Here is a 23,540-nt window from a genome sequence, read left to right as displayed (position 1 = left end):
CATCCTATTTCCTTCTTTTATAAATCACTTTATAATGTAAAAGTTGAAAAAAAAAAAAAAAGACTTTTTGGCCTGTAAGGGTCTAGGCTCCTAGGATGTAGTGACAGCCTTCCTATCCCATTATTTGTGTTCTCTTTTCCTTGCTGTTCTTCAGCACTGAAAATTTAATCAAAGTCACTGGGGCCTCAGTAGACCTCAACTTGGTTAGGATTGGATAAACTAGACAAATTCTGGTGGGAATGGAAGGCATTTATGATGACTACCTGGCATTTTTCTCTGCCCTTTTTTATGTACTTGTCACTGTATTTTCCCACATCAATCTCATAAAACATTCTTTTGCTCATGCTTGAAATATTGATATTATCCTACAGCCAAGATAAAAGCACATTACAGAGCAATATGGCTCAGTGATAGAATTATCTGCAATATACAGAAATCTCTACTGATGTTTAGGACTGGCATGGTATTAAACACATTACTTTTGCTGACAGGCATTTTCATTTCCTTGCATGATGCAGGTAAGGGAATTCGAAAGAAATCTAGTTTTCAGTTCTAGATTTGTTCAATAAAAAATGTAAAACAAAAAATGCTGGTGGATATGGTGGCATCTCTTTAAATCAAAAGGAACTCACTGAAACTTTAAGTTTCAGAGAATGCTATCTGGTTTGGGGTGGGTATGTATGTGTCTGTAGGTCTGTATTTGCAAATATATGCATACACACACACACACACAAAAATATATAAGCCCCACAACTGTTCTGTGTTTAACAAATCTGAAAGGACTGGGGACAGTCCAAAACCAAGCAGTTAAAAAGTAGCATCGGTGGACTTTGCACTCCTTTGGTATGGGTTTTATGATGTAATCGTTACTCATTCTTTCCCTCTATGATTTTCTGCCCATGTTGTGCACAGGGGGGAAAAAAAAAAGTTTCTGGCATAAATTTGGGATCCACTCTCAAAATAACTGCCTTGTACATAGGATGCTCACTTCAATGTTTCTGAAGCAGGATGTATAGTGAATGAGATGGGGGATTCTTACAAGGGAGTGAGACCTCTTGAGCAAGACATTGATTACAGGACATCTTGTTCTGTCTATCCTTCTTTCTTCCACAAGGGTATGATATGATGCTGAGTAAGTTACTAAAATACAGTTTCTTTTCTCAAGCCATCTCTGAATTAAGACATTCTTTGTGTTCCACTCCCTAACTTGAAATTGTATAACTTGGATGAAAACAGCACTGAGTCCTGCAAACAGCAGTCAAGTCATCACTACATATGCTTCAAATGTGTAAGGTGCCATGAGGCACTAAGCACTTTATGTAACGAGAATTTGCAACCTGAAATTGCACATTCAATACTGGTGGGCATTTTGACTTAATTCTCCAGTTCCCAAGCTCTGCATTTGTAAAATGAGCCTATCACCTCCGAAAGGTGTTGTCCGAAGTAATTAGGTTTTGCACAACAGACCAATGCTCTGCTGAGTGGCACCACAGAAAAGCTCATGTGGAAATAAATTACTCTTCAGAGCTGGATTACTATAGCGTGCAGAAGAAGGGGCAACAAATGGAGCAATGAAGATAAAACATGGTATCAGGTAACAGCACCTTCAGCAGGCATAATTCTTCATGTGCGCTGAAGGAAGGGAAGGTCATGTCCAAAACAGTAGTGTGTGCATGTGTAATTAGAGGCTGTATCAAAACATACACAGATTAAAACCAAGCACAGCTTTTAGGCTGTGTTTCTGCAGGAATTTATGCCTAGAAACTAATATTAAAAATAATAATGGTTGCTCTTGGTAGGATGGGAGAGAATGCAAGGGCTGGGGCAGGCTGCTCCACACTGATGGTCAGTTCTGTCCCTCACTGCCTCCATTCTGCTTCCCAAAAGCTGGAGGTAATTAATACTTGCTTTCTGTGTACTTTGTGAGACTAAATTCTTTTGGAATTGTACAAATACAAGTTATTCCACTGTACTGCACAATTTGTTTGTGGAGTTGTGGATTTTAAATCAGTATGTTTTAGGGTTATGCATTCCTTGTAGAATAATACCCAGTGTTCTGCTGCTGTGCTGCATAGACCCGAGGCCGATTGGAGCATGCTGGGGTTTTCATATGCCACTCAGGTTAGGAAGATCAGGTCTTCTGCAGCCTAGGAGGACTAAGCTTTGGAGCAGGAGACTGAGGTCTCTTCTTGCTACCACTACCACATAGCTGGGTATTCTGCCTAAATCTGACAGCAATTATTAAACAGAAAACTGTAATTTTTCTTTGACTGATGAGAGATATAAAAATGTTTGAAAACTTAGCTGAATATAACCAAGTATCTGTTTAAATCAGTATTTGTGGCTGCAGTGAAATTTGCTAATAGGCCAAATTAGCAAGCACATGGAAAATGAGATGTCGGTGGTACTACATAATCTTATCGGGTCCTTTCCCTAGGTAAAGCAGAGGTTTACCCTTAATGTCTGGCTGAAATGACACATAAAAATTGTGCTGATCCATAACCTTCACTGTCAGCATGTCTTCTTGTTGCTAGTATGCCACAAATTGCATTTAGTATGTGACTGACTGTAAATGCATACCCCTAACTTGAGGGGTGGACTGCTGATTTGTGCCAGCCAAGGGTTCTTGTAGTTGCTCTTGCAAGGGGACTGCTGAGGTTAAACTACATAGTTTTTGTAATTTAGCCTTTCATACTAGCTGTGACCTCAGCTCTTCTCTCAGGTCTGAGCCTTGACAGTTAGGAAAAACCCAACACTTCCCTCTCATCAGAAGGTCAAGTGCACTTGGTCTGGATAATTTCCAGAAAGTGAGAAAATATGTATAATTTACAGAGTTCCTTTTAGAGAAGTATCAAGAGTGTTCTTACCATTTCTAGCTAGACCAGAACCTGCTAGGTTTTGAGGTCAGTGGGAGAAGTGATTACTTTTCTCAAGAAGCACTTAACCAGTGTAAGCCAGATTGTCTCCTGTCATCCCCTTGAATATACCAGCCACGAATCTAATATCTGAATATGCAGACTCTACTTATAAACATACCCTGTGAAGTGGAGTTGCATTACCTTTTTCATTAGCACTTGTTCTAGGTAATGTTCAGCTCCATACTCAAGCGTGGTTTTTTTATGTGGCAATTTAAATTGTGTGCAAGGTTCCAGAGGACAGCATGGGGGATCATATGGCTGTAGGTTGTGCAAAGCCTCCATGTACATCCATCATTTTCAAGGCAGCAGGAAAGCTCATTCTTTTTGCCAGGCTTTAGCTGCAGGAGCTTGGAGCTTTTGGAGCTCCTGTTGGCCTGCTGCACAAAAGAATATTCAACACTCAGCGCATCCGTTCCCCAGCCACCTGGCAGAGCACCATGTTTGCAAGAGGGCACAAGAGAAAGCATAATCCTGTTTAAAACGCCATGGGCTCATCAGTAGACTGTGGTATTTGCAGAGGAGGAGAGGTAACATGGCTGCTTAGTTCATCCTAATGCATATAAGGTGCAATAGTGAAAAGGGCTATTTCCTGAAATTCAGAAATGCTGTCAGCAGCAAGGGAAAGAGATGGGGCTATGTGTGGGCTATGTGTGTGCTACTCTTGCTCCTTGTCCCACAGTAGCCCATGAAAGAGTGACACAAAGAAGGAAAAAGGAAAAGAGAAAGAAGCGGGTAGTCACGGGAGAGGGAAGTCGGAGGAAATAACTCGGATTTCCCAGAGACAATTAGTTTTAGGAAAGGTAAAGCAGTACAAGTGAGAGCATTGATACCTACCCAAGTTTTCCTAGATGAGAAAGCTAGTAGCTAGCAGTGGGGCTACAAAACAACACTACTTTAGTTTTCCATTTTCTCACTCCAAAGGCAACTAAATGCATATTTAAACGATCACAGCAGTTAAACACTGCTCCAATGAAGCAGCAATGTGCTGCAGAATAGAGATTTTGAGATGTTTGCTGATCAAGAATTTTGGTTGTTTTTCTTAAATGTGAGATGTCTTTTTATTGCTAGTACATAATTTAATTTTGAGGCCACTGGTGTCTGATGTGTATCTTAAAATCTGAGCTCCTTGCAGGCACATGATGTGTCACTCTGTCTGCTCATTTCTTCTTTTCTGAAAAAAGTCCCAGCTATTACAGATGAAAGCATGAAAGCCTGCCCCCAGCTTCCCCCTCCTCTTCCTCAAATCCAGAAAGAAAATGCAAATAAAACAAATGCCACTATAGATACATATTGAAAATATCACTCCTATTGCACTGGAGGAGCCAGCTCCCAGACTTGGACTTCAGAAGCTGGTAGTTTTACTAGTCTGAGCCTGGAATGGAAAGGCCCACAATTTCTGCTAGGGAATGGGCAAACTGTGACAAATGGTGGAAAAGGAAAATGATCTTTGTAAGACTTCATTTTTCCAGTACAGAAAGTCTATTGGAGTTGGGTATCAGAAGCAGAATTATACGCAGGCATTAATTTGGGAAGCAGGAGGCTTGCAGATTGTGCAGACTGATTCTGCTCTTGTAGATTGTATGTGTTTCCTGTGTTCTTCTAGATTATAAATTGAATCAAAGAGTAAATTTTGTCTGATTATCTGCCATCTCATCTTGGGACCACACCTCACTTGACAGTTCTGCTCCTACTGCTGCACAGTAACACCATTTTCAGCAGCATATCTTTTTTGAGCCCTATATTTGGCAGTTGCAGAACAAAATGGGATGTTTATCCTGGTACCTCTGGTAAGGTCAGAAATGCACTCTAGAGTTCAGAGCTCTTTTTTAACTGAGAGCATTGAGGAATGAGCCAGATTGAGGAGATAGGAGTGACCTTTGGGATGATGAAAGGACCATGGTTGGTTGTACATAAAGAGGAGCTGATTCATTGAGGCCACTAAGCGCAGTTGGACTATGCAGTTCTTCCTAATTCTCCAGTCTGTAGTGCTGTCCTTATCAGTTACCATACAGCTGCCATAATGATTCACCACAGCACCCATCTTTCTCAGCAAGGTATATCAACAGGAGCTGTACCTATATGAGCACTAGAGTGGAAGTTTGAGCTGTTCCCACTCACCACTCTTCAAATTAAGTTGTCCTAGCTGCCCTGTCTGCAGCTGCATTGATGTTTTGCAAAGGCCTCGACACTGCTTTTTTTGTGGTGGTGCTTCAGTCTCTGGGGTCACAGCCCTTGAGGCTTAGTCACTGTCTTCAAGTTCACGCTAACAGCAAAGAACTAAAGCAATGAATATGCTTCAAATGGATTTTCTAGAAATGAGGCAGCCTGTTTGTCCTGTCACTGAAAGGGCCCTAAGGTCTGCTCATGCCCTGGCTGGAAGAGTTTTCAGCCTTGTCTTCACCTGTGTGTTTACCCTTCCTCTTGGCTTCCCTGGACTAAACAGTACCTTGCACTACAGTGAATGCCGCTGCAGAAGAGTACTGGGAGCTTGCTGTGGGTCACTGCAGTTGGCTGACCCCAGGAATGGAGAAGGGCAGTGGTCTGAGAAAGAGTGTGCCTTTGTTAGTTTAAAATAAAAAAGTATTAAAAAAAGAGAGAAAGCACAATCTATTTTAGATATGGAAGAGAAAAACATTTGGAAAGCTTTTCACTTAACGAGGCTCTTCTGTGACATTTAGATGCATTTATACAAGTTAAAAAGGAATTTGGCACCTTCCCACCTCACTCAGCAGGCTTAGAAGAGAAAAAAGCAAATAAAAAGACAAGACTACTTGATATGTTGCTTTGTTTTGTTCACATGAAGTGCTGTGCCCCTTGATGTTGGCTGAGTACTATTACAGCCCACAAAGGGCCTTGACAGAGGAGTCATATTCAGTCAGGACCAGTGCTTGGTTTCTAATGAGGGAAGATAATTATCATGCCAATCTCTGATCCCTTTTCACTAGGCACTTTTAATCTGAGGGAAGGTAGGAGCAAGTTCTGTCTAACACAGACTTGAGAGCAGGGCCAGCAGGCGTAACAAAGTAATCATTCTGAAGGATTTGTTCATTATTTCCCAGAAAGAGGTGGAAAAGTCTTCATGTCTCTCTCTGTCTTCGCTGCTCTTGAGTTCAACTTGTGCAGTTTGACCGTGGTGGCCTCACCTTTAGATCACATCAGAAATGCTCTTGACAAGCATTTATTGCTGGGTTTGACAGAAAACTAATCTCTCTCCCTGTCACCCCTTTTCTGTTTGAAAGAGAACATCAGAGGTGTGTTTGATGGCAATCTGATGATGTGCAGTGTGCTCTGAGGCATCTTCTCCCTTGACTGTAGAGCTGTGTGGGCAGGGTTGTATGCTTGCATACACTTTTGCACATTATAAATGATCTCCATAAATGTATGTGCTACCTATCTGGGTTCATATACATGAACATGCATGTGTCTTTTCTTTGAAAGCACACAGGTGCCCGTCCTAGGAAGGTGTAGAGAAGAGCACATACTCTGGGAGATGTTTACTTTTATATACCTGAGTGCATTCATGTCTACAAATTTATGGCATCTGTATAGGTCCGCTACAACTCTGTCTTGAGAATTCTCTTTTGCCTTTTTCTTAGCTGCAACACAAATTCATGGAGTTGCTGTTCTTGCATACTTCTTTATAACATAGATTATCTCACTGATCCAGTTCACCACTTCTTCCCATAGTCACACCAGAGGGGTTGCCACTGGCTGGGGAATAAATGGCTCTGGATAGCATTGTATAAACTGCTTTTGCCTCAGCAAAAAAGGCAGACACAACTAGAGCATGAAATACAGCAGCTTTGAGAAGCTGAATCTTTCTTCTAGGGCAAGGTATTGGAATTCTAAAGCAACTTGGTTGGATATAGATGCTTAGAAACAGCTCCAGCTAATGCTTGAAGTGTGACTTCAGCAAGCTATAATTTATTTTGTCTTTTAATTTTCAGTTAGTTCTTTTATAACATCTTTGTGTTTTCTGTTTCCAACATGTCATAGGTTCCTGCAGTAGAGGTACACATTAAGTGTGAAGAAAACTGGTGGGACAGTTGAGCTGAATTATTCCAAAATCAGTAATGTGAAAGTTGTCAGGATTCACTTGCTGGCTTTAACCATCAGCATTGACAACTCTTTGCAGTGGATGGAAGGGTACAGACCTCACAAGCCTGCAGTTATGTGATACATGGAGCTTATCACTGTACTGGTTTATGTATGGTTCAAGATCTTGTCCTTGTATACTGCTAGATCAAGAACATTATATCTTGATCCCATAGTCCACTGAATAGGCAATTTTTCTTGCGTGGTACAAAGGTCCAGCAATGGGAAAGAGGAACACCCTGGCCTCTTGATTCATTCACACTATCTCCTGCAAGACAAATTTGTCTAAACGTGGGGTGAAGTACTAAAGTCATACTATAGGCTCTGAGAGGAGGAAGATGTGAGTAAATCTTACTGATCCACAGCCCAGAGTCCAGCTGCTGAAACAACTGTTAAAACAGGTGTGTCTAATTTTAGCTTTTGAAACAGCTGGGCAAAGTGTTGGCCGTGTTTCAGTGTCTTCTGCTTAAAGGGAAGGCAGGTGGCATTCTCTGAACATGCTGCTATTGCATTTGAGAGACCTATTAATATTGGTGAGTCAACTTAACTCAATTCTCTCAACCTGCTAACAAGAGCACTTTGGAGAGGATTGGAGAAGAATGACAGGGTATCTTGCATAAACCAAAAGGGAAAGAGATTGCAGTGTGTGTGTTCTAACAACATCAATTTAATCAATTTAGGTGCATCTGTGCTACCTGTCACTTTACTGGCTGCTTGTATTTCTTTTGCCTGTGTGGCTTGAGGCATGTGTGTGCTAGCTGTATTTTTTAAATGAAAGCATACTCCACTGAAGTAAATGTTACACATACACATGAATAGACAGACATGTGTGAGAGAGCAAACATTTTAAAAGCCAACAACAACCCTGCTCTGAGCGAGTTTGATTTTTCTTGCAAAATCAAGACATGCTGGAAGTAAATGTAACATCTCCCCCTTTCTGCATTCCTTTCAGTCTGTAGTTATGGGATCATGTGACTGTGGACTCCTGATTGGTTTGTGAGGCAGAAACAATCATTCAGAGAAACACTTTGGTATAGTTAGAAACTTCTGTAGCCTGTGAACCCCATATTTCAATTGCTTTAAGAATTGTCAGTTGAATAATGAAGAGGAAGGAGACATTCTTCTGATGATCTTTGAGGTCTCTTCCAACCTTGGTGATACTGTGATACTGTGATTCTAGTTATTAAAGAACTTGAATGCCACCATGGGCAACTGGGTTGTCCTAACTGTGCAGCAGGGTTCTAGAGTGATAAGTTCTTCCTAAAAATCAGTAGGTATGTTATAAAAATAAGTGCTGGACAGCAGAAGTAATGGAATTCTTTTATATTGGTCTCTTGATTGCCTGAGAACAGTGGCTTTGAAAGCTGATCACTGCATGCAGAGGACTGTGAATCCCTCCCCCCCCAAAAAAAAACCTGTTAGAAGTAGAGGGGTTAAAAAGAAGATACTTTAGAAATGACGCATTCTGTTCATGTTCTTTAGCAGCATCTGATCGTGCTAAGGAAGGTATAAGTAGCATCTAGCTCCTCCAGATGTCAGCTATTTAGAGAGACACACACCAGAAGTTCTGTGGACAACAAATGACTGAATCCCACGCAGGATGCTCTTCTTGGCAAGAGAAGAAATGAGAGTGAGTGGGTGAGCCTGTATGTGTTCCTGTGCAGGATGGGATGGGCAATTACAAAAATGGGAGATAGAGAGGGAGAAAAATGAAGATGGATGGAGGTAAAAATACCTGCTAAATGCCAGCTGTCCTACTTGGACAGTGTGGGATTGTTGCCTGGGGAAGTCTCAAGGCTTTGCCTACTCTGATTTTAACCCTGTAAACCTTTTAACCATGGCTTATGTGTCCTGACCTACAATAAGCTTTGTATAAACATCTGGATATGTATTATTCTCACCCTGTAACTAGCAACTTAAGAAAACCCGATAATGAGAGCCATTTGTTGCAATACAGCTTGCTGAGGGGAAAAAACGACCAACAAAACAAAACAAAAAAAAATGAGACTGTCCTCTGTTCAAAGCAGAGTGTATTTCAGGGATGTATTTCTTTAGCTTAAAATCTTGTTAACAAGTTTTTTAAGGCTCAGCAGTATTTCTGAGGACAAATCTAAGAGTCTTACAGAGTCCACAAATATCCAGATGATTTGAGGGCACCTCAGATGCCACCTATTTCCCCGACAGAAGTTGGAAACATGCTGTCATACTGGTTTTGAAATTTCCTTCTGTGTAATGTTCTCCTGCTACTCTGAACTGCATCAGATAATTTATTTCTCTTTCCCATGCAATTTCTGTTCAGTGGCTGAAGCAGTGTTTGTGGGTGGTGAAGAGAGGCTACTCCATGCTTTTATGCTCTAGCTGGTCTAGGTCCTGTTGCCAATGCTAAATGAAACCTCCCCTTTACAGTGGAGAGTAATGCTTGATCAAAGTGGCACAGAAATACTCACCTCCGAGTGCTGCTGTTTCTGTTGTCCTTCAACTAGAACATGCTCCATTACTAACTATATATATGCAATACAGATCTATGATGTTGAATCTTTCATACCATAGTCTTTGGCTCAGGTACTGTTTACAACAGGTGTCTTGCAATACAGCCCATGGTGAGAAGGTGACATCCTCCAGCTTCAGCTGTCACACTACTTGAGGCCATACTGTACCAGTGTGGAAATACAGTGTTTCCTAAGGAAATGATGCTTCTGCTATCATTCTCTCTGGCCATTGCCCCTTTAGTTGCCTGGCCAGCAGCCACCACATTTGACAGGAGGGTTGATGTCCCAGAGATAATGAATTCCTGCAAAACTTGTTCCTTGTCCCTGCTAAGGTGTAAAGGCTGGTCCATGAGCTGGTAGACGTATAGCCCTGAACATACCACAACACAGGCTGCTTCTCCCTCAGCCAAAGCAAGGCAGGGGAAAAAGAGGAGATGAAAAGTGATACAGGGTAGGGAAGGGAATATGATAAAAATCTCAACGCATTAGAGGATGGAGTATGAAGACAAAGCATAGGGAACTGAGGATGATGTGGTAATGTTGTTATGGTGAATACAGAGGGGGTGACGAAGCAAACGTGAAGCCTCATTTCCTACTTATTTATTTCTGTAGTTCTGCTGTTTGTTGAACAACATATTTTCAGGTAGCCAGGAATAGCAGATGCCTTCTTTTTATCTGTCTTCTACATTTCTGAGGATTACATTTAGTGTAGGGGCTGGTAGTGGGTAAGAAGCATCTCAGTGGAAGAAAAGGTGTTATACAGAGCACCTGTATGTCTCTCTCTTCTGTTGATCACATACTGCTTTCTTTCTCTTTTGGGGATTTTTTGGTAGCTTGGGCTGTCACACAATAGCTACCTTCTGTTTTCTGTGCAGGAAGGCATCAGAATGCAGAGATGAAGACAGGAGCAAAATGATTCAGAATTACTCATCCTAAAGACCACTCAGATTTCTTTCATCCTCACAGTACCCACCATACTTCTGGTAGTACTCTGGAGGAGTCAATGACATACTGTGCATTGCCATCCTGAGTGCTAACTTTTGGTGACTGATGGAAAATGGAGGGAGGGAAAATGTGGCATCTAGTTAAAACTATGCAGGCCTAATTATAACTTTAGGGGGACTTTAAGGGATGAATTGGTCGAGGGTGCAGATGGCTTTTGTATGACCAACCAGAAGTTCAGAAGGAAGGAAAAACCAAGTGTGATACTTCAAGTGAGCTCTCTAAGGGTTGCACAAGCATTTCCTTATTTTTTCCTCTGTTCTGGTTTCTGCTGTAGTTGTTCCTGACTATTAGTCTGAGGAGGAGACAGAGGCCATAGAAGAGAGAGAGAAGCAGAAACATGTCATGCACATGTGAGCATGCTCATGTGTTTGCATGCATCTGACTACTTTAAATGTAATCTTTGCATACTTATTGTTAACTTTTCCCCTGGCACTTTACAACGAGTAGCTGGAGGATTTTGTCTGTCCTGCCCAATAACTATCACATCAGTGCTGGGAGCAGTTGATGCCTTGTCTGTTGCATACAGCCCATCAGCCAGAGAGTGGGCTGCTTCTTCCTCTTGTGTCCACTTCCCGATTTTCGCAATTGTCTGGTGCTTACAGCCCATACACTCCTGAAGTCTGTACTTGCAGTGGTGTTAGCATTTGCAACTCCAGTGGGGTTTTATTGTTGCTGGGTGCCTCCATCCTACACTAATTCCCTTGCATTTTGCTTGCAGATGAGGATGCTGGGTAAAGGGAAGCATTCAGTTTGAGGAAGCAGTCTTTTTGCAGCCATGTGACTAGCACAAACACTCTTTGAATCACAGGCAGGATGGAGGATTTGACAAGACAAGGAAACTGCTGGTGTCTCAGGAGATCTAGAGCATTGGAGGAGCTTGTGTGGGTGGAGCAGAGTTTGAGGCCCTGGGGAAAAGGTAGAAGAATGAGGTGCTTCACAAGGAGAGAGATGTTTCTGTTTCTCTTGCCTTTTTCCCCAGATGTGCTTCTTGTATATTCAGCAGGATGCCCTGCCTGTTTGCTTCCCTTATGCTTATCTTGTCCTTCACTGCAACTTTTTGTTACTTGAAGGCCTTTTATGAGCAACTAACTACACCTTGTTCACCTGCTTGGTGGTCATGTTGCTCACATAACTTAGTGAAATGCTTATCTATACCATCAGTGTGTTGCAATATATCATATACTGCTGTTAGTTACTGCATTTTAGTACCTTTATATCTGGGCAGAGGGGAAGCTGGTATTAATTATACCCTGATTAATGCATTCATAATTTATAGCTGTCACAAGCCACTTGGACTGCAGCACATTTGTGAAAAGGAAGAAAAAAACTAGTTCTGTTGATAAAGTTGATCTCCTGGTTTTGGCTGATAGAGAGTTAATTTTCTTCCTAGTGGCTGGTGCAGTGCTGTTTTGGACTTAGTGCAAGAATAACGGTGATAACAAGCTGATGTTTTAGCTGTTGTTAAGTAGCGCTTGTCCTAAGTTTAGTGCTTTTTCCGTTTCACATGCTCTGCTAGGGAGCAAATGCACCAGAAACTGGGAGGGAGCACAGCCAGAACAGCTGACAAAGGGATATTCCATACCATAGGACATCATGCTCAACTGAGAGCAGTTGGCTGGGGTGGATTGCTGCTTGGACATTGGTCAGCAGGTTGTGAGCAATTGCATTGTGCATCACTTGCCTGTTATTTCTTTTTCTTTTTCTTATATTCTCATTTGCTACTGTTATTACAATATTTTATTACAGTTATTCCATTTAATTTTAGTTTAGTTATTAAGCTGTTCTTATCTCAGTGCATGAGTTTTAATATTCTTTTTCCAATTCTCCACATCCCATTGCAAGAGCGGGGAAGAGTGAATGAGAAGCTGTGTGGTACTTAGCTGCTGTCTGGAGTTAAATCATGACAGTTGAGTGCTGGTATAAATTGCTTCCAGGCATTGATTTTTGATCATTGGAAATTAGACAACATCAATAAGAATGTTGTAGGTAAAGTTTATCCTACCTTGACACAGGCTACATAGCCTCTTGGAAGTTCCTGGTTGCCTGGTCTGTTACGAGCCTAGTTACATGAAGGGAAAAATTTGCCATCTCCTGTGGTTGAGAGCAACTGGACTGGACTGTGTAACACCTGTGCACATGTGAAAATGGTTGGTTGCTTGGGTGAGGAGAAGTCCATCCAATGGTCTAACTGTTTGTTATGCCTTAGCCAGTAGGCTTGGTTTGCCACTAAATATTCAGCAGGAGTTCTTTCAGAGTTAAAAACAGAAGAATTTTTCCTGACAGAATCTTCTTTTGTCCTTCCAGTTTTTTAGCTTTGGCTGCTCTGACCTTCTTTTTCTCTCCGTCTTCTGCACACTGACAAGGTATACATCTTAGGAAATTACACCTACCAGCAGCTCCCACACGGCAGGCTTGGCCGCAGGAGATGTTTCACATTTTGGCTGGCTGGCAGTAAGACACTTGTGTCATTGAAAGGTTTTCCCTTACGTCTTTCTTTGCTTTTCCTTTAACTCCTTTTTCAGCGGTCGGTAGACTACAGCAAACACCAGCTACCTAGCAGTTATTGCTGTGAGATGAACAGGTGATTACAGGCAAATGCCAGGCAAGATGATAGGTGAAGGAGAGAAGAGAAGCAAAGGGGAGCCTCTGCACAGTGTCTATTAGAGAGCTCACTTTACATTAGTGCAGAAGCCAGTCTAAAGGAGCAAAAGCAACAGTTTTTCTGCCTTTTCCTTTCTGTGTCAGACAAGGTTTCTTTGAGTGCAAACAGAAAGTAAAATTCTCTTTTCTGTTCTCATGGGTAAAAATTGAAATAGTTCCTTATTTATCACAGCAGATATTTTAATTCCATTAATTCTCTGCCTCTTTTTACTTCAGCCTTTCAAGTCCTATTTAAATTTTAGGACTCAGAGCTCCTCAAAAATAATTTTCTGGCTCTTTCTTCCACACTAAGAATCCGTGACATAAATGTTATTTCTTCAGTGCTAATATTTAGCACTAGTATGTAAGGTGTGGGACTGGCAGAATTTGGGGATCTAAATCTAGATCTAGAGAACAGATACAGCCAAGGTGACAGTAGCTACACATCGTCCTCTGTGATCCTCTGGTGCATCAAACCTCTTACTCCTGCGAGAGTTGCTGAAGGCAAGAGATTCCAGCAGTATGTTATCCCAGGCAAGGCTCACACCTAGGCTAGGAACAGGCTGTTCTCCTTCACCTTAGACTTTGCAACACTGATTTCCAGCCACAGGGAAAGCAAGGCACAGATACATTTCTGTTTCCATAAACATAGCAACATGCAAGCTACTTGAATCTAGAGTATCAGTCGCTAGGAGTTATGCCAGTGATTAATTTGGCTTGCCATAAAACCAGGCTAATTGCAGAGCTGGTTAGAAAGTCATCCACCTATAGGAGAGGGCTGTTATGAACAATGCAAATCAATTCTCAGCACACACTGCAGGTCACCACCTTTTTATTCTGGGTAGTGGAGGTAGTGAAGTGTGAATTCTGTGACAGAAATGTCAGAAAATTAAACCACTGAGTTTATGCTGAGTACATGGGATTGAAATTTTTACATTATCGAGTAAACAGGGCAAATTTCAACATGGTATTGCCTGTTTGCCTTAGCAAATTCTTATATTGCCTCTTTCCTAATTGTAATTGATTAAGGCTTACCAAAATTGGATCTGTTGTTGTATTTGTGTGTCCCACTTACACATAGAACTTTAGGTATGAAATTTCAGAAAATAAAAGTTGAACTTTGCTAGATTTCTGGCCCTTAAATTGGACATTTGACAGAACTAAATTTATGTCTTTCATTCTCTGTCAAAGCTTCCAGTAGTTACTGTCGCTTTTGACTTACTACTAGCCCAGGCTAAGTAGTTGTAATCAGGTTGTATTTGTCTTCTCACAAATGAACATCAAGGATCAGATCTACCTTCGCTGATGCCAGTCTGCTGGCTGTGTTGAATTTACTTACCCTGACATAAATGAGAACAAAATTAGGCCCAAAGCTTGTGTATTAGTTACTTGCAGCAAACTGTGGCCCCCTGGAGCTGAGCTGAAGAGAGAATTGCCTTATGTCTCTAGTAACGTGCAAGACATATGCCTCAGCTTTTGTAGATAACTAGACTTACTGGATGCTAAAGGAAACAACAGAAGCCCTGAGAAAGAGCAGAATAAAACTGGGAACTACAGAGACTGCAGTCAGTTGGTTGTGCACACAAAAAGTACCGCATAGCAGCAGCTGTGTCCGTGGCCTTCATCCCTATCCTGCAGCAAGCCTTCCCTTTCCCTCTGGATGACCAGGCGCTGATAATTCTTTGGTACTGCTGGGTCTTACCTGCCTCTTGGGAGGCAGTGATGACAAGGACAGTGGGGCACCAGGGACTAGTCTCAGAACAGTTAATTCTGTCAGTAGTACTGAGGAACTTACCTGTGTTTCAGTTGCTGCAGTCCTCAGAAGTATTTGAAGTAGCTTGCTAAAGACAAAGGTCCTATATGCCAGTCCTAAGCTCTCTACAGCAGTCCTCTCTGATCTATTTTATTCTATTTTATTTTATACTTTATTTTAAGATCATAAGCAGAACCTGTTTTTACCTTCCTTCTTGATCTTGGAAAAGCACATTTGGGAGAAAAAAGAAAAGAAAAAAAAAGAGACTGTTTTGAACCTTGAGAGAAACAGTCCAGTCTGGGAAAAGCTTTTAGGTGACAGGCAGTTCTAGCTGATCTTATTCTCTTAAAATCATTATATAGCAATGCACTGGCTAATGCTGTGCCTTGTTAGCCTCTACTGGGTAGAGACAGAGCTGTCGTCTCTCTGGCAGCCATCCTGTATTGCTGAAAGCTAATGGAGATTCCCCTTTGGATCCAGTTTTAGCGATCTGTGATTTTAGAGTAGAGCTGACTTTTTCAGTTCTGAGTGCTGCAAAGTAATTAACAGCTAAGATTTAATAGGAAATACAGAGAGAGTTGTACTTGCTGACACAAATAAGATAAAGGACAAACTTCTCCTGGGCTTGAAGCCAACTGGCTCTCTTTTTGGGATTCTAAAAGTCAGAAACAATTGCTTTATTACTTCTCATTTCTGCAGAATACAGTGGTCCCCTGCTCTTTAGTAAAAGAAACAGCTATGTAAGATATTACTATTTTTCTCATATCTGTAGGGAGTAACTTATGAACAGAACCATTATCCTTTAAGGCACCTGTCCCAGTTCTGAAGGCACAAGAGCATTTAGACTGTGTGTTTACCCAGACGAACAAAACTAACAGGAAAATTACAGTGCCTCTTTTGAAGTAAGTCTAGTGGGAATAATGCTGCTGAAACTTCATTTCTGACTATAAACTTCACCTTGCCACCCAAGAGGGGAAACTGCAATTGAAATCTGCCCTCCTTCTGCAGTGGTCCTGCTAAATGAATGAGTCACCTGTGAATTACAAGGCAGTAAATACATCCACCAACACCTAATAAAGCAAGGCAGAGTGAAGTTCCAGTACTTTACGGTGTCACCAGAAGCCTATGATGTATTTATAGTCAGCTTCATTTTTTTTCTTTTTAAAATTTATTTTATTATTATTTTTAAGGCTTTCTTGCCCTTCTCCCTTTTGCCTAGGGCAGTTTACCCAATACTATGCAATGAAGGCAAGTTGGTAGGTAGAATTTAGAGGGCTACTCCCCAGCACAGTGACAACACAGAGCAGCTCTCTGTTCCTGCTTTTCAGGAATTACCAGGCATTTTCTGTATCTAGCCATACAGTTTGCAGTGCTGGTCATCTTTTTGTACGTCCCCTGCACAAAAGCTACTACCTCTGTAAGTTGGGAAGGGCTGCTGGCAGACTGAGTGAGGAAAAGGTCAGTGATCTATTTTGGAGCTTGGCAAATTACTGTCCATTGAGGGCTCTGCCTCCTGCAGCGGCCCAAGAGAGGTGACCAGCATGAACAGGGTCTTGAGCATGGAGAAGAGAATGTGGTCTGTCAGACTGTTAAAAGGAAAATTAAGAACCCAAGGATGCTACTGTATTTTAGCCAACAAAGGCCCTCTTCTGCTTTTTTCTCTTTCAGCAACAGGGCAAACTGTTGCAGGAAAGAGGCAAGGAGTTTATCCATGCAGTTCCCCTGATCTTACTTTCAGAATTGTGATTCCTAAACCACATCCATTTTCCATACAAATGAATGACTTTTATACTAGTGCTCTGAGTGCTCATTGTTTAAATCTGGTGTCCCTTTCTAGCTGATTGATCGTGTAATGTGTGATATGTTCTCTCCTGTTTGTAATGCTATAACCAGACAAAGTAAAATGACAGGAGGCAAATCTCTCTTTCATTGCTGATAACTAGCTGTATCTGAAATTCATTCATAATAGATTTCCTGTATTTTATAAATAAGCTATTTGGTGATGTGTAGTTAATATACATCCTTCCCCCTTTCCCCTAAATCAAGCATCCTACAGTTTAACGACACTATAAATATTTCAGACTACTTTGTTTGTGGACTAGTGAAAGTCAGGACATCTGTGGTGACAGGTTTCAAGGTGGATGCTAGCAGCATCCACATGGGTCAGCAGCCTGTCAAGAGTGACATGCCAGATTATATTCCCCCTCTTCTCTCAAATATGGTTACAAGCAAGGGGTGGCCTCCTCTCAAGGTATCACAGTATAACTAAGGTTGGAAGAGACCTCGAGGATCATCGAGTCCAACCTGTCACCACAGACCTCATGACTAGACCATGGTACCAAGTGCCATGTAAGTAAGTATCTTTCTGAGTATCACGCCATATATACAGAAGCAACTGCCATTTCCTTTGCAAAACTCAAGGCCAGGAGCAGTTGTCTTGCACAGATAAAACTGCTCTGTGCCTTGTGCATGGTGCTGCAGATCTGCCAGCCAGCAGGCAGGTTACTCACACCTGTCTCTAGCTGTGTACCTTCTTGTGAGGAAGGCTGATATTGACACTCTAAGTAGCCACCAAATCAGTTAAATGTTTGTTCTAACAGCTGTCCTGGTTCAGAGAATCTTGGTGTCAGTTCTGTTAAGTTCCCATGTCTGTCAATCACTCAATGCGTCTGAGCACATTTCCTTATCTGCAGGACAGCAAATACCTAAAGATGTTGAATAGCTTTATTAAAGCACTCTGAAATTCTTAGGTGGCAAATGTTGGATAAATTTTAAAGTAACATTCTCACTTTCCAGCTTTACCTTCCACAATCTTTTCTGACTGCTCTAGACCCTGATTTAGATTACTTAAAACTTTAACACAAGGTACTCGAAAATAAATTAGAAGCATATCAGGCTTAGCTAGAAGCACTGGGTATATAACTTGGGCTGCTCATTACAAGTTATTGTTGTGTTGTACCAAATCAAGATCAATAATCAAAACTATTCTGTCTCTGCATCAGGAAAATACTTAGGAAATGAGTAAAGTAGGTTTCTGAGGTGTATGTGTGCACACCTACAAGCAAGGATCTAGAGGGGAAGACAAGGAAATGTACAGCCACAATTTATTCCGCTTTGAATGAAGACATGAAGGAGAGGGAGGCAGTGCAAGGTGAATCCTGACTTCTTTTCCAGAGATCCTTATTAACTCCCTGAGTGATCTTGGGTAAGTCACTCTATCGGTGCCTTACCACCCCCACCACCCAGTGTGGCTGTTTTATTTTTTACCCTGCAAATTGATAGGCAATTAAGTTACTAGATAATGCTGATACACTTAATTATTAATTTATGGGCTGCACACTCTGGCTGCAGTCCTCACTCTCCGAGGATTAAATGCAAGTATACCTGTTTGGATTCAGCCTCTTGTTTCAGGAGCATTAAAAAGCAATGAAAACCTCTGTAAAAATAGGATGAGTTCTCATGAGCGCCGTGCTTTCCGCTCCTTCTGTGCAGCTGCGGCCGCAGGACGAGTGCTAGGACAGGGCGACGCGGGGGGTCGGGGCTAACTGAGCACGTCCCTCTAGCATAGCAGAAAGCCGAGCGCCAACTGCGCCCCGTTGCACTCCGCTATTCCCGCTCCCAGCCGCACACCTTCCACGCGGCTCTTGCCTCCGCGGGTCCCCCGGCTCCGCCTCCGAGGCGGGCCGCCCAGCGCGGCACAGCGGGAACACGGGGTGACAAGGGATTATCCCTGCGAAGTGAGCACTTTCTGTCCCCGCATGGATGGGGTAGGCGCATTCTTCCAGAGGCAGTCCGGAGCTGGCGGCCGTCGTAGCCTGGCCCCGGCCCGGGAGCGCGGTGGGGCGGGGGCGGATGCCGGCACTGGTTCCTCGGTGCGGTGCGAGGCGCTGCGCTCCGCCGGGACACCGCTGGGAACTCCTTCGCGAAGAGTCGTGGTGGGCCAAGGTGTTTTCCACTGCTGACAGCAGCACCGCCGCCTCCTCGCCCTAGGGCCGGCCCTGGGACCCCCTGCCCGGCGGGGCCCGTGGAGGCGGGTGCGTGTGTGAGGCAGCGGCGCATGAATGGCGGGGGCGATGCCACCTTCCAGCTCCGCCTCCCCCCGGAGCCAGCCAGTCCCTCTGCGGAGAGGTGCGCCGCCCTCATTGGCTCGCGGGGGCCAGATATTTGCATACAGCTGGCCCATTGGTGGAGCCGCTTCCCCGGCCGCCCCGGCTGCGCTTCACCTGCGCCGCCGAGTTGCCCGCACTTGGCGCGCCGGCCGCCAGCATCCCGCCCCCGGCTCCGCTCGCTCCGCGCTCGGCTCCGCGCCCCGCCCCACCGCGCCGCCGGACCCGCGCCGCCCGGCCCTCCGGCCTCTCCTCCGTGCTCGCCTGCCTGCCTGGGAAGACCTGGCATTGTTCTCCCCGGCTGCACAGGGTTAATCGGCTTGAGCCCTCGGTCGCCTGGATCCACTGAAGGAGGATAACAATCCCGATCTATGTGTGTGCGCGCGTGTGCGTGTGCCTAGCAGTTCTGCATTGCAACACTTGCTAGTGGAGAAGCAACAGAAACTCCCTGGAATTGGGATAAAAAAAAAAAAAATCAAAATTTTACCTGGGGTCTCTGGCTTATTTCTTCTGTTTTCGTTTTCAGTAGTTCCTCTCAGCAAAGTGAGAGACGGGGATCGCAGGCAGGGAAAAGTCCTCAAGGACCCGGTGATCCTGGAGGAACCTGACAAGTGCAAGCTCCAGGACCCTTGCGCTGACATGTGCAGCTTTCCTGCGCTTTCTTGGAGGTTCGGTACGGCCGTGGGGTTCTTGGCACAGTAGATCCAGCCCTGGGAAACGGCGTGTCTTATTCTTCTGTGTGTGGTTACTAACCTTCCCCCTGCCCTCCCCTTTTCTCCTAGCTCTCGCTCGCTCGCTCGCACAGACACATACTGTCTCTTTGCCTCTTGAACACATACGCACACCCAAGAGTCTCGGAAGCGACTCTCCTTTCTGCTAGCATGGGTCCCCTGGCATCATGAACCTTATCCTCTCTCCCTGGCTGGAATTCAGACTGCCCGTCTGTAGGTGCCCTGTGCCTTGACCATGCACCTGAGAATAGACCCCAGCATTTGTCCGGAACGTCGCCCCGCCTGGACCCTGTGGATGTGCTCCCTCTTTTGGGGATGTATCGTCAGCTCTGTTTGGAGTTCCTCTAACGTGGCTTCTTCTGCCTCCTCTTCTTCGTCTGTATCTCAGGCTCAGTATGAGCATCACTTCCACGGCAGCAAGCACCACTCTGTGCCTATCTCTATCTACCGCTCCCCTGTCTCCCTCCGAGGAGGACACGGTGGGTTCCCACTCTTGTTTCTTTCTAACCTTTTTGCAAAGTAGCTGGAGCAGCAGAGGGGGAGCCGGGACAATGGCTGTGACTCTGGGGGGCAGGGTGGGGGGATGGCGAGGAGCGTCTCCCAGCCCTTCATATTTCTGCTGTTAGTTCCTCGTTCATTAACCCTCCTTTCATCCCAAGCGAGTGGAGTCCAGGGCTGAGGATAGGCCGCTTCCAGAGCCAACTTCCCAAGCTGGAGTGGTCCCCCGGCGGGGGGGGGGGGGGGCGGGGAGGGCTGTCGGGGCCGGGGCGGGCTCGGGGCACTCCATGTCACACAGCAGCGCCGACCACCTCGGGGCAGGCGGAGGGGCACCCGCTCCCATTCCCCCGGGGCTGGGGGCTCTCTGAGAGGGGGTCGTTCACTCGCTGGCTCCTGGCTCTAGCGGACGCGGCTGGCACGGTTCTTGCAGCAGCACATCATCCCAGTCGGCCGCCCAGTCTGTCCTGTGCTCCGCGGCGGGGTCTGGCCGAGAGCATCTCTTCTGTGCTGCGCACCTGGCTGCTCGCTGTCCCGTACCTTGTCTGGTGAAATTGTGGGGTGGCATGGGGCATACAAAGGAGGAGAGGGGTGTCCTTATCCACACTTCCTGCTCCTTTCCGCGGAAACCAAGGGGCAGGAAGTAACAGGGAGTGAGTTTCCAGTTTCCACTCCAGCAGCAATGGAAAAGGGGAAGAGTGGGTCTGAAGGCCACCAAGGGAGGGAGGCAACATCCCCAGCATCCTACTTCTGAAATTTTGAGCAAGGCTCAGCAGCTGGACCAGTATGCTTCTTGTCTATCTCTCCTGAGTCTGCCCACCCTAATAGGAACTGGCTCAGGCCCAGCTGATATGGGGCTCCCCCCCCCCCCCCCCCATCTTCATCTCACTTTTTCCTTTCTCTTGTATCCCTTGGTTTCTACCTTCAGCCACATCAACCATGAGGAGATGCAGGCTGGCCAGAGCCTGACCCTTTCCCTGCAGGGCTGCAGGTCAGGGCCAGGTATAGATGTGAATTCTGGAGCAGCTCTGCTTTGCCACCTTTTAGGCAAAGGTAGTGGCATACTAGAAAAACAACTAAAGTCTCTGTGTCTAGCTCTGCCCTGCTTCTTCTCAACTTGCTTTACCTATTCCCGATGGAAACCCTTTGGGCAGGGAATGGTGATCCCTCATATCCCACACTTCAGCACAATAGGGGCTCTCTCACATGGTCCTTGAGTATTGCTGCAAATAACAGGGCTCCTGCTGCTAATGATTAATAACCCATAACTGAGTTTCACATGGGTGGTGCTTAACAGATGGTCTTGATGTCTGGCATGGCACTGGCTCCCTTCCCCTGTGGGGCCTGAATGTTTTTGTGGTTTTTTTTTCTTGTTTTTTGGGGTAGATGTGAACTTTGGCGTTAAAGTGGGAGGTTGTTTTGCTGAGAGGTTGCTGCCACTTGTCTGCAGAACCGACTGTACTCCTTCAGCTCAACCCGTCTCACTCAGCGCCATTTCGGTCCCAAGTCCTCACCTCTGCAGCACCGTGCTGGTCTGCAGCACCTTGGGCTCCCCCTTCCCACATGACCAGAGCACCGGCAACTTGGCCTGCAGTGCTCCTGGCCACTCTTTTCCCGTACCTTCCAGCAGCATTGTCCATGCACCTCCTGCTAGTGCTGAGCTGGTGCTCGGTTGTGACCCATCTGCCTCCTGGCTTTGTTCCGGAGTCCATTCCCTCTCCAATGTGCCTCGGCTCAGATCTGCAACACTGAGCTCCTTCTGCAACTCTGCCAGTGTTCCTGTAGTCTTAGTTGGAGGTTCATTCATCGCTGTGCTATTTGAACTCTTCAGACTGCTCTGCTGATCATCTGAGCACTTATCCATGATACTCCAAGTTTCAATATCCTTGTGACCCTGACACAGCCCTGCCAGCGCATCCTCCTAGTGCCTAAAGCAGCCATGTCATGCGGCATTTCAACCAACTGTCCCAGGGCTCTCTCCTCTCTTCCCGTCTCCTTCCAAGTGGTATTCTCCCTTATTTCTGACAACACCAATTCTTATTTTTCTGGTCCTGTACATATGTGTTTCTGTAGCTGAGTGCTCCCGTGCATGGTGGAAAAGGACAGCGAAGTCTGACTTACAGATTGCTTGTGAGGAAAGGAGCAAAGGATGTCACAACATGTAGGCAGTAGTCTGGGAGAGTCCACAATATGTTTCCTGGTCAAGAAATGATAGTTCTTTTCTCCCTGATGACTTTTCTATCTACCCTGAAAGCCAAGTAAAGCCTCATTTAAGAGCCCTGAGCAAAAGCTGTTATCAACTTCAGTGAGAGACAGGCATTTTAATGGAGTCCTCATTGCAGTAAGGAATCAAGGGAAATTGAGAGCTTGGGGAGCTCAGGCTGGTACGTAAGCCAGCTTGAGATTTATTTTTTTTCCTTTCCTAATCATGCCATGTAGCAGAGCTGGCATGGAAACCCCTTTGGCCATGAGTAAGGGAGGGGAGAGGGAGAGGAAAAAGAGACCACAAAGACAGCTGGTCTTATAAACACACACGTGGTTTAGTTTTGTGTTTTCTTTCATGTTGTGTGATAGTGACCCTTGGTATTTGGATCCGTGACAGTGTTGAAGAGTCAGATCCCAGGGAGCCTGTGCACTCCCTGTGCTTCCTGGGATTTTAATTTTATTTTTTTTTTTCACTATACAGAAATAAAAAAAGTCATTCTGATTCCTGCCCTACTTGGTGGCCACATTCATATTGGTTTCAGGAGTCAGGAATCCTATGCCACCTTGCTATGTTGCCTCCCAATTCCATAATGTTGACCACTGGGACTTAGTCTTGTATTTAACTCTAGCTTCCCTTTTTCTTTTACATTGCAGTGGACTGAACAGGCCTGGGCCCAGATCTGGCAGTCTTTACTGTGCTGGCATTAGGAGAGTTAATTATGAAATCACCGATCTGGTGCTTTCCGGTAGTTGAGCTGCAACCTGCAAATGTGAAACTTGGCACAGCACATCTTCTCAAGGAGAAAGTCTTTGTAACAGGTTTACCTCCCTGTCAGCAAGGAAATGAGCCTGGCCAGGCAGGGAACTTTAGCAAGTTAAAAGAAATATTTTTTCTGTGTGAGGACCTTCCTAGACTGGCAGAATCTTTCTCCTCAAACAGTAGTAAGGAAAAGCCATGCTTACCCTTTGTTTTCCTAGAGGTTTGTGAGACGCAGGAAAGAAAATCCAACAGTGGAATGAAGTTAGGGCTGCGTTTATTGAAAGTCTACATGTGCTGAATCCTCCTGGCTCCCCTTAGCTATTTAACACCCTGCTGGGTCAGC

General features: G+C 44.6%; 1 protein-coding gene across 38 annotated transcripts in view; it reads left to right on the top strand.

The window, feature by feature from the left end:
* The window catches only part of NRXN3 (neurexin 3), a 1,013,077-nt gene that overhangs the window by 625,094 nt on the left and 364,443 nt on the right, over positions 1 to 23,540 (top strand). For 2 of the 38 annotated variants that reach the window (XM_054161974.1, XM_054161986.1), the window contains exon 1: positions 19,132 to 20,216. The exons of 33 other annotated variants lie outside the window; for them this stretch is intronic. In XM_054161974.1, coding sequence (XP_054017949.1) covers positions 19,973 to 20,216 — 244 coding nt within the window. In that variant the 5' untranslated portion in view covers positions 19,132 to 19,972. Of the gene's footprint in view, positions 1 to 19,131; positions 20,217 to 23,540 lie in introns of those variants that run through there. 3 more of the 38 variants (XM_054161985.1, XM_054161973.1, XM_009909340.2) reach the window with 2 other exon arrangements.

This window comes from Dryobates pubescens, chromosome 5 (genome assembly GCF_014839835.1).
Source record: "Dryobates pubescens isolate bDryPub1 chromosome 5, bDryPub1.pri, whole genome shotgun sequence".
Lineage (NCBI taxonomy): Eukaryota > Metazoa > Chordata > Aves > Piciformes > Picidae > Dryobates > Dryobates pubescens.
This window is presented reverse-complemented; position numbering and strand designations above follow the sequence as displayed.